The following is a 12,009-nucleotide window of genomic DNA, read 5'->3' as shown; positions in this document are numbered from 1 at the left end:
GGTGGCTTAAACGACCAATGAAAATCCATACGCCGCCAAGTTAAAGAGTATGCAAAAGTTCAAGGCTTCTTGTTTTATTTTTTGAAACAGCCAAAGATCTCGTCGATACAACAAGGAAGGAAATGAGCACTCTCTCAGTTATTGTTGTTTTTGTCTGTCACAGTGTATCCGTATGGCCATGGTATGTACCGGGATGCATTTGCAAGAGTACAAGAGTACGACCTGATCATAATGCATGTATAAATAAACATGTTATAGAGAGCTTGCAGCATTCCCAGCTCAACTTTTTGGTGATGCTGGTAAGGTTTTTCGGCAGCACATCAAAACATCGCCAAATGACCAGTCGCCCAGATGCATTCCGACCGATATGTGCCTGCACTGTAGACGGACTCTGAGAGGTCTCACGAAGTATTGGCTGAAGGGCACCAGTTTTTCTATTCGATTGAATGGTTGAATCTACAGAAGAGGCTGTTCAGATTATCTTGGCACAGATAAAAGGGGAGGTTCTTTTAAAAGTGTCAGTTTAGCTAGAAGCGCGTTGATCATGTTAACCCGCGGTGTAATAGTCCTTGCATGCTTCCACTTGATAGCTCATTATCATGTGGCAGGAAACCAGGATCAGGTCACTAAAGAAGGGAAACGATTCCGAAATATGATGTTGTCGACCATCGGTGACGACCCCACCGATCTTGTCATCGTGCTCGATTCGTCTGGAAGCGTCGGAGTGACTGACTACGGCAGATCCGTCGAATTCGTCGATAAAGCTTCCCTGATATTACCAATACAACCAGCTAAGACAAGGGTTGCCATTGTTTCGTATTCGTCGTGTAATAAGATCCACACTTACGTCGATTACATCAGGAGCCCAGTGGGCAAGCATAAATGCATCCTCGACCAAGACATTCACTCGACTGTTCGGTATGATGGCGGTGGCACATGCACCAATAACGCTTTACAGACAGCGGGACAAGTACTATCCCAAGGACGTAGTGGAGTTAAGAAGTAAGCCTATACCAATAACAAATTCCCATTGTGTTATACATGTAGACCTTATACATTGTGTATTCAATAGTTTTAAACATGCATTATATATTACATGTATCTATAGACCTAAGTGGGGTTTTTTTTCACAAAATGAGATTTCTGCAGCAAGTTCCCACTTTATGATTTTAACGTAGAGTGATCGGATCGCGGGGAAGGACAATCGAGGAGGAACCTTCTAAATTAGCTAGAACCTTATTTGATTTTCGGACTATCGCACCTTCGAATAACGCCTTACATTTTTTAAACAGTCAAATGTTTAGCGAAATTAAAGCTTTGTATTATGTTTTGTCCTTTTCGTTTGATGGAATAACTATAATTGAATGGAAGTGAGATGAATTGAATTGAACTTAGAATGTTTCGCCACTTGAATCATCTTTTTGTCACCTCTCCCCTCAACTCCCCCCCTTCACTTTGTTTAAAAATTCTCAGGGTTATTATGCTGTCAACTGATGGAGCCTCCAATGACGGCGGACCTCCATTAGACACGGCCCAGGGGCTAAAGGACCAAGGTATCACCATCTTTTCCATTGGACTGGGATCAGGTATTAACAAGGCAGAGCTGGAAGCAATAGCGACCTCTGTCGAGGATCATCTCTTCTATCTTGACAATCTTGGAGATGTGTCGAGATTCGGTGAAGTGATCAAGTCAGGTAAATAAACTTTCTCATGTCCACAGTATACACATGAGTTGTGTAATGTATTCAATTATGTTGTATCCACTAAAAGGGGTATCTCACTGAGCAGTAAATGTTTGCGAACGCAAAGAATCTTATAGGTTTAGTCAGGGTTCATAAACAGTTGCTGTCAAGTTCGTAGATAGTTGCAGTCAAATTCGCAAACAGTTTTACTCATGGTCGCAACTTGTTGCAAAGAAATTTAGAAAATGTTGAAAATTTCTTTGCGACAAGAAAAGTTGTTTGTGACAATGAAAACTTAAATACCATTTCAGGTCATGTCTTTTCTCTAGAAAAATTTAGTAAACGTGAAATAAGGATTGAAAACGAATACATCTACATGGCCACATTGATGTCCCCTGTGATGCCATGACGTATATTATGATTGGTATTGAATTGTTTTGCCTATTTTTTTTTTATCTGATTGTTTCTTCGTCTTTTTTTTTTCACTCTTTGTGTATATGTTTGGCGTGCGAAGTGATGGAGAGCGGGAAGATATTACAATCCGCAATTCAATATAATTCTCATTTCATTTTGCTTATATTCTTTTGCTTCCATTTTAATGTTATAAGGTTCAAAACAACTCTGAACGTTCAGAATATCTTATTCAGAACAACTTGTTCAGGGCAACTACATAAACGTTCTGCTATAAAGACAATCGTATCGTGATCATATTGAGTTTAAATGAGTAGTATGTGTCTGAACTGATGAAAAATACAGTATCCTAACTTATTTTTCTCGTCAGATGTGAAGGATGATGACTTCTTGCAACTGAGTGATAGTGATTGCCCTTCTTCGTGTGGCCCAAACTCGGTGTGCACTTGTGCTACAAAAAGCGGAGACCTAGGGTGTGTGTGTAATGCGGGATTCTACAACACAGGCAGTGGATGTACTGGTAGGAACACTTTTGCTCCGATTTCTTTGCAAGTATGTGTAGAAGGCCTAGCATCTACACTGTACATCATGGAAGAGGATGGGGGCTATACAACGCCCCCATCCCTCACACACACTTTTTGCTCTTTAAGTAAATAAAAAAAAAAAGGTTCACTATACGAAGGTTCCCTCTGGAAATTCTTCTGGTCGAAACAGAAGGGGGGGGGGGAAGGCAATTTTAGAGCAAACTTAGAAAATGTAAAGGAATAAACATGTTCAAAAGAAACTGACGCACAATGCATGCGAATGATAAATATCTCAAAAATAGCACGGAAAATGTCCCGTTTTATGGATCGATCGCCTGTAGTACGAATTCAAGTACCTCCTCCTACACACGAAGTAAACTGACCTATTCATAGTTTGTACCCATCAGGGACACAATGGCGTTGATTTCATGAAGTAAGTATCTCTTTTATGAATTCTTAAGTGATAATCTGTTATGCTTGTGTGTTGATTTCGAATGCTAATTAATCCAAAGGTATCCATGTCATTGGTCCAACATTACAGGTACACGTCAGTTACAGGCAAAGTATAGACCCTATAAGCAGAGAAAGCATAAAACCTTGGACTTGCAGTCCTAGATCCTGTATAGGGCTTTTTACACTTGTAAAATTTTGCTTAGCCCCGGACCAACGGTGGGGCTAAGGGGGGGGGGGGGGGGGGGGGGGCCTTAGCCCCACCGTTGGTACGGGACTATCCTTAGCCCACTTTCTGTTTACACTCGTTTTTGCCAAAGTGGGCTAGCCCCACCGATAGTACGGTACTATCTGGCCCTGCAAAATAGCAGGGGTTAGCACCGCAATTGCGGTGCCAAGCAAGTGAGTGTAAACAGAACGAAAAAATAATCCTGGGCTAAGCGACGGAGACGAAGTCCGACCCTCACTGACCAATCAGAAACGAGGTAATCAAGTGCTGCCGGTGCGTGCGTGTACGTGTACAGTACACAGCGTAATTATGAATATTCATGTGGTTTGGAAAGTCCGGGGCTAAGAAATACGAGTGTAAAAAGGTCAGTTTTCTCCTTAGCGCCGGACAAGAGATAGTACGGGACTAATTAGCGAGTGTAAAAAGCTGAAAAAATTGGTACGGGACTAACGATAGTCCTGGGTCAGAGAAAGTCCGGGGTTAAGAAACACAAGTGTAAAAAGCCCTTATGATGTAGAGCCATGCAGATCTTAATTGTGTAAGTCAAACGAATTTCAGGGAAACTGTTCCTGAGGTGGAGACTATTACACTATATCCGATTATGCCTAAAACCGTTTCAAGGACACGATAGTGGCAACTATGTGTTTCAAAATTCCAGTGTAATGGGAATTTTTTGTAACATGCCCCAAACTGTGGATATATGCACCATTTTGCTGTCTTCTTGTTAATTGGTTGTCACAGGTTGTCCGCGTGGAACCTACAAATCCACCCGAGGAAACATCGCCTGCGATTCATGCCCGACCCACTCATCCACGAACTCCACCGGCAGCCTTAGCCCCGCAGACTGTGAATGTGACACAGGATACGAGGGAACCAGCAACGATACTTGCGAAGGTCAGTTAGTATACCCTTCGATTTTCATGTCTTTGTCTTTCTAGAATTGCCAGATACGCTATTGTTTTGGGAGAATTCATTCGTAAGAACGATGTAAAACTTGCATCTCAAATGAAACATTTTCATAGAAAGTTATTGTAGAAAGATGTAGGTATAAAACGTAATTATAACAACGATGTAATGATAACACATGATTAGATCATTGTAGGGCTACATGTAGGTATACGTAGCTATACTATATTTTATATGCACTATGGTATAATAAGAACGGTGAAAGGAAGAGAATATTTAGCAGAGGGGTGAAGGTTGAGTTGTGATTTTCTAAGTTTTCTTCAATTTGTCTCCCTCAATAAGAACGTATATATGCACGTATATGCAATATATGCACATGTTAGCATGCATCGCGTATGAAACATTCTTCAACGTTCTTTATGCTAATTATTGTACTGTGTCAATGCAGCTCCCAAATTTCTTTCTTTTGTTGTTGTTTTGTTGTTGTTTTTGATTTCGCTTTAGTTTTAGATTTTGTATTCCTGTGGAGCTATGGCGCTTGACAATGAAGCATTGTAGAAAAAGAAAAAAGATCGAGGAATTTTATTTTTGTACATTTCTTTACCTTTACAAAGGACTCCCCTTATGGAAAGAACACAGTTTTACCACACTATGTAACACAGTGTGCAACACAGTGTGGCACACAGTGTCGAACACAGTGTGGAACACAATGTGTAACACAATGTGTAACACAGTGTCGACCACATGTGTTTAATATGTGATTTTGGGACGTGTGGTAACACTGTGTATTTACCACAGTGTGAAACACACCGTCACCACACTGTGCAACGTAGCGTTACCACATTGTCCAAAACACATTCATATATCAAAAATACTGTGAATCAAACCACAGTCTCACACACTATGACCACAGGGTTATGACCACATAGTCCATTACACTGTGGTAGTCACAACATAATCCACCACACTATGGTATTCACCACATAGTCTATCACACTGTGGCAGTCACCATATAGTCCACCACAGTACGATGTGGTAGTCACCACATAGTCATCAAATATATCAAATTCCACATAGTCACCAGGTGTATCAATATTTGTAATGCATGAAGGCACAGTTACTGACTAGATAACACTGTTATTGAATATGAAGTTACCTTTTCATAACAAAATTTATGACATTGGTATAACGTAACATTATTAGACAATAGTTCAAAGGAAATCCCATCACAAATACTTCGAATTTAGAAGTATTCTATGAATTTTCTCACATTTAGGTTGCTTTTTATAAATATTCATGAGCTAAGCAAAGTCTGTACCGCAGGAATACCACAGGAATACCACAGGAATTCCACAGTGTTACCACAGGAATACCACAGAAATACCGCCTGAAGTATCACATTCTGTACCTCAGCACTCCCACTTGATAGGTAATACTGTAGGAGTATAGGACAGGTTAAGTACTGCTTAAAGCAATTGTCATAATTCGCAGCATAACTCAACTATTAATGAGATTCTTGAATATGCATTTTGTTTTGTTTTTGCTTTTTTATATTCCAGTTGGTACTTCTGTGTGGTACTGCTGTGTGGTATTGTCCTGTGATAGTCATGTGGTATAGCATGTCACGAAAAAAAACCCCACAAGAATATCCTGTGACATTTTTTTGTAATCAAAGTGTACAACAAAGCAGTTGTAAACACAGTTTGTATCCATACTACTGAATATTGTCGGCACAATACCAGAATAAATTATTGTGTGCAAGTAACAGGCAATGACGTGGCTTTTGTACATGGTTTTGTGGTTTCGGAAGATGATAGTGATGCCTTTGCTCTAATTAAGAATGTAGAGCATGATGGCCCATTTGTAAAGAATAGAGACAGGGAGAGCCATGCTGATGCTGTACACATCAGAGTAGTGAAACGTGTGACCAATAGATTGTATGCAATACCTCCTGGTGAAATGTTAGGAAAGCATGTGATTTATGAGAGAAACAGGGAAGTTATAACATGTCGCTTTTTGTTCTCTTTCCACAACTACAGATACTCCTAGTATTATATCATAGACGGTATTAACACAACACTAGATGCATGATTTATTCATCTGAAGGTTGGATAAATGACATGTATAGGTCATATTCTCACATTAAATGAATCTGTTGTTGAATGCCAGTATTCGAAATTTGACAGGTATCAACTGAAATTAGGAAAATAAATAAGTATCAAACATTAGCAACCACTGTTTACTTAACCAGCTTTGAGTTATTGGTTAATTGCTTTTTTGGATAATCGGACCAGTTAAGTGGCTTTACAAACTTGATGAAAATCTTTGGGGAGCACATTTAGTGATGAGGTATATTCTTTTAATTTGATACATACATGTACATTTATTAATAAACTACAATACTTGAATCCTTTCACCAAACTGGTAAAATGCTCCCCCAACAAAACTAGAAATAGCCTGGTTTTACAAGGATTAACATGCCATGTGGTAGTACAAGATCTGAAATCCCCTACTGACAATACTAAAGCAAAGTTCAATACACAGCAATGTGGTAAACATGAGTCATTGTGTGTCAAAGTACTAGATGTTTAAAAAAAATAGTTTGCGCTTTTGATAGTCAATAACTGAAAACCCATGAAAATATAACTTTCCACAAATTTACACAGTAGGTAGCTAATAGGCATACAATTTTGTTGTATGCTGTTCCCTGCAATATTTTGAAACAGTACACATCAAAATTGTGCGTTATTCAGCGGCTACCTTCTGTGTAAATTTGAGGAAAGTTAATTTTTATTATTTTTTAGTTATTCAAAATAAAAAATGTAGTGTTTTTTTCTTAACATCTAGTATGTGGATATTATAGTGTTAAATCAATGATATGAAATCCCACTGTGTATCAACATATGGACACAGGAGTACACATATTTCAATATATACCACATTGTGTGTTCAGTATGCCAAGTATGTGGAGATGATGCAGGTGAATGATCTGAAACCCACAAAGTGACAACACCGAGCACAGGGTTTACACATAGTTCAATATATACCATACTGTGGTAAGCACAAGTCACAGTGTCCGGTATGCCAAGTCTGTGTGGATTATGTGGTAAATGAATGATCTGAAATCCCACAGTGTGACAACACTATCAACACAGGGTTTACACATAGTTAAAAATATACCACACTGTGTCAAACATGATTCACAGTGTGTTCAGTATGTGATCTAAGTGGGGATTATGTGGGAAAACACTTAAACTGAAATACCAGACTGTGGTAGCATTATGAACACAGGGTTTACACATAGTTCGATATATACCACACTGTGGTATATGTGTGTCACTCTGTGTTCAGAATGCCAATAATGTGGTACACTATGTGATCTCAAATCTCACACCGTGACAACGATGTGACCACATGGTTAGCACATTGTTTACACAAAGTCAACTATGTGAACACACTGTCGTAACACTATACCACACTGTGGTATATGTGTGCCACTCTGTGTTCGGTATGCCAATTATGTGGTACACTATGTGATCTCAAATATCACACTGTGACAACACTGTGACCACATGGTTAACACATTGTTTACACATAGTCAACTGTGTGAACACACTGTGGTAACGCTGTGTTTGTTCCATACGGGTGATTTCTAAGTTTTCAAGAGTTTGTACATCTCATAAAAGTGCAAAGAGCACTTGACATTAATTGATATTAGGTTCCCAGCTCGAAAATCCATTAGAAACTGTTAGAAAACATTAGAACAGTCTACCGGATTATGTAGCGACACCAGAGTATAAGACGTCAATTATTAATGAGCTTTCCCTATAATACCAATCCCGCAGCTGTTCAGTGTCCGGTTCGGTCATTAAACCAAATTGGCGTCTCCATGATCTCATCCGCCTGCCCCAATACGTACAGCAATACCTCGTGTGAGTTCCAGTGTCAGGATGGCTACCGCCCCTCCGGAGGGTCGAACAGCTCTCGGTGCACGGAGAAAGGCGACTGGTCACATGACTTCTTGCAGTGTGAAAGTGAGTCGACAACATGGCATCGAAAATCGAACGAGAGAGGTGTTGAGAATTAGTTTGACCAAGTTTGAAAGAAACGAATAAAAAACAAAATTAAAAAAGTTCCGATGCATGAGAGAGAGAGAGAGAGAGAGAACAAAAAAGAGCCTTACAACAACAGTGCATCCCAATAACAATTATGATATCCGATGTTGCTACATAGTGTGCTTATGCTGGATGTCTTGTCCATGTCGGTAGTTTGAGAGCTTAATTGTCATCTTCAAATTCGATATGTCATTATTTTGTTTTCACTTAAATATATCATGCACTTATATTGATTCGTGTGCACCCAAGGAATTACATGTCCTGCGTTGACACCGCCACCAAACGCAGACGTCACATGCAGCCCACCAAATGACAACAGGCTTGGAACAACGTGTAATATCACTTGTCATTATGGTTACGATGAACACGACCAAGGTACTGTCGAGTGCGAGCCACAGGGCGACACCAACGGTGAATGGTCTCGGCAAGACTGGAAGTGTCAAAGTAAGATAACTTTTCTGAGGACTTTTTTGTTTTGTTTTAAGAATATATCTGTCTATCTATATTATACATTGCTCGATGGCCCGATGGCGCGGCCAAGGGCCACTAAAAGTTTATATCGGGCCACCATTTTTTTTTTTTTTTTTTTTTTGGTATAGCTCGATCTGGCAGCTAAAATCCAAAATGATACTTCACATTTTTTATTACTTCTGGCCACTACATTTCTTTGTCGAGCCAGTACAATTTCATACTTAAAGATTTTAGTTGCCCGAATGGACCAACAGAGAAAAAAAGTCAATGTCGAGCCCCGATGTATACGTAGTGTGTCATCACGTTACCCGTTTAAAGTCAGAGATCATTAAGGAAAAATGGGTGTTACACCATCTTTGGCAATATAGCAGTTACAGTGTTCTAATTCTTTATTCTTTCTTTAAGTATGACTTTTCCATATAGGAAGAAGTGCAGATCATACGGACCTATCAATTTTACGCTTAGAATCTAACCAAATCTAGCAAGCATAAAATGACAAACCAAACCACACGTATACTTTCCCGACATTACGTGGCTCTCGTGATGACGGATCACATTAACATTTTGTGTTTGTCTTACAGCTGAATCAGCCGAAAGAGAAAACTTACCAGTTTTCTTGTGAGACCACAATAACCACTGTCAAATGTTAGAGTAAACAAATAACTCCCTGTGATCCCCATCTCTTTCTTTTTGCTGATTAAGTTGAAAATCTTGAACGTGTATAATGAAACGTGAATCTAGTGTGCTTTCAAAGCACAACAATTTATATTCATTAGTCAAAAGCACTTGTCAGGTCAACGTTAATTGTTCTGAGGTATTCCTTACGCTTTTCACTGACTAGATTCTTTGTTCTTTTTTTTTTTTGCACCACATAATATCGATTGATATGGGTCTGCTAATATTGATGGGCCAGTACTGGTAATGGAAGAAACATTCCCTCGGACATTTCGTTTGGAACAATAATCTTTAACTGTATTATATTGTTTCTAAAACTGAACGTTGTCATAAGAATTGAAGACATTCATCCTTGTCTTGCTATATACTCCAAAGGTTGATGTAAGAATGCAAGATAAAGCAAGTGTTATCACGTCTCTCACCCTCTTTCTCTCTCTTTCTCTCTTTCTCTCTCTCTCTCTCTCTCTCTCTCTCTCTCTGTGTACCTATTATAATTACACTGAATCTACCTACCTATACCTACCTATACCTACACTTGTTGTCCCCGCCGAACGAGTTCGAGCAGGGGACTATGAAACGGGCTCCGTACGTGTGTGTGTCCGTGTGTCCGTGTGTCCGTGTGTCCGTCTGTCCGTGTGTGATCAAAATGTTCAAAATGCTACTCCTTCGCCATTTCTAACCCGATTTTGATTCTGTTTGCTTTATATGATAGCACTACATGGGAGCTTTGAAACTTGTATACAGAATTTCAGTTGTGACCTTTGACCTTGACCTTTGACCTATATTGTACATTTTGTTTCAAAATGCTACTCCTTCGCCATTTCTAACCCGATTTTGATTCCGTTTGCTTTATATGATGGCACTAGGTGAGGGCTTCAAAACTTCTACACAGAATTTTGACCTTTGACTTCTTTGACCTTTGACCTTGATTTTTGACCTATATTGTTCATTGCCTACAAAATGCTTCTCCTTCGCCATTTCTAACCCAATTGTGATTCCGTTTGCTTTATGTGATGGCACTAGGTGAGGGCTTCAAAACTTCTACACAGAATTTTGACCTTTGACTTTTTTGACCTTTGACCTTAATTTTTGACCTATATTGTACATTTTGCTACAAAATGCTACTCCTTCGCCATTTGTAACCCGATTTCAATTCCGTTTGCTTTAAGTGATGGCACTAGGTGAGGGCTTCAAAACTTCTACACAGAATTTTGACCTTTGACTTCTTTGACCTTTGACCTTGATTTTTTACCTATATTGTACATTGGCTACAAAATGCTACTCCTTCACCATTTCTAACCCGATTTCGATTCCGTTTGCTTTATGTGATGGCACTAGGTGAGGGCTTCAAAACTTCTACATAGAATTTTGACCTTTGACTTCTTTGACCTTTGACCTTGATCTTTTTACCTATATTGTACATTTTGCTACTAAATGCTACTTCCGGCGGGGAGCGCCTTTTTTTTCCGTACTACAGCGAGGCAGAAAACCAATGGGGCTCATTAATATTCATGAGAAGCAATCTTTGCACATGCGCACTATCTTTACGGAAACTCCTGTTGCTTATGAATATACATGAATGGTGCTCGAGCATCGGAATAGCATGGCTGTATGAAACTCGGGGGGTGTTTCATAAAAGCCGTTTGTAAAGTTGCGAACAACATACGGGCGAGTGGTGATGTGCTGATATTATGGAAATTCTGATCAAAGTACAGCACATCAGCTTTATGAAACAGGGCACAGGGAGGCTATATGTATGCCTAACAAAACATGATTTGTGCAATGACATAGCAACGTGAAAATGTATAATTATAATCATGAAACATACACACACATACACATTCGTCATGCAAATAGCTATTCGTCATCCCCACAAATGTCTTGGCGTGATAATTGATGATGGCTTAACATGGAAAGACCATATAAATGATGTTTGCATCAAAATAAGCAGAATTGTAGGTGATATGAGTTATTTGAAATATGCACTTCCTTCAAAAAAGAAAATCTTTTAACCATATATCACACAATGATTTCCCCCATTTGATATATTGTGCAATAGTATGGGGTCACACTTCATTGTTAAACCGTGTGTTATCATTACAACAGCGTGCAATAAGAATAGTCTGTGACGTAAGCCCTTTTGAGCCCACTGCAACATTATTCAAGTAAATGAAAGTTTTAAAAATTGATCAAATAGTGCGATTACAAGTGGCCATATTTATGTTTTCGAATTTTAAAGGCGTTTTACCTGTAACCTTCCATAAGTTATTTGTTCAAAATAGTGTAGTTCATAGTTATAACACAATTAAATGTGCTGATAACATATGTTCACCCTTTTACCAATATAAGTTTTCAAAGACTACAATTAGATATATTGGAGCTAAGTCAATGAGTTACCTGTTGTGATCAAAGAATGTCCTACATCTATCATCTTTTAAAAGCAGATATAGAATGTTTTAATGCAAAGTGCAGCTGAATAATTCTTGGGATATTTGCCTTTTCGTTTTGTTTTGTCTTTTGCTTGTATTTTGTCCTTTCTTCTTGCA

General features: G+C 39.0%; 1 protein-coding gene across 1 annotated transcript; it reads left to right on the top strand.

Annotated features, from left to right (window-relative positions):
• Positions 1-652: 652 nt before the first annotated feature.
• LOC139716841 (sushi, von Willebrand factor type A, EGF and pentraxin domain-containing protein 1-like) lies at positions 653-9,410 on the top strand. The gene is made up of 6 exons (XM_071628374.1): positions 653-918; positions 1,474-1,694; positions 4,038-4,190; positions 8,048-8,236; positions 8,567-8,761; positions 9,370-9,410. Exons 1-6 carry the CDS (start codon positions 653-655, stop codon positions 9,408-9,410), a joined length of 1,065 nt encoding a protein of 354 aa, XP_071484475.1.
• Positions 9,411-12,009: the final 2,599 nt, after the last annotated feature.

This window comes from Diadema antillarum, unplaced genomic scaffold (genome assembly GCF_040938485.1).
Source record: "Diadema antillarum isolate AM-2024a unplaced genomic scaffold, OU_Dant_1.0 scf00000070, whole genome shotgun sequence".
Taxonomy (NCBI): domain Eukaryota; kingdom Metazoa; phylum Echinodermata; class Echinoidea; order Diadematoida; family Diadematidae; genus Diadema; species Diadema antillarum.
Note: the sequence above shows the minus strand (reverse complement) of the source record. Positions and strands in the feature narration are given on the sequence as shown.

Excerpts from the sequence above, each read along its gene's own strand:
- LOC139716841 (XM_071628374.1), top strand. The coding sequence starts at position 653 with ATGATGTTGTCGACCATCGGTGACGACCCCACCGATCTTGTCATCGTG. Across the intron at positions 1,695-4,037 it reads CGGTGAAGTGATCAAGTCAG|GTTGTCCGCGTGGAACCTAC; the intron begins GTAAATAAACTT and ends TGGTTGTCACAG. Across the intron at positions 8,237-8,566 it reads TGACTTCTTGCAGTGTGAAA|GAATTACATGTCCTGCGTTG; the intron begins GTGAGTCGACAA and ends TGTGCACCCAAG.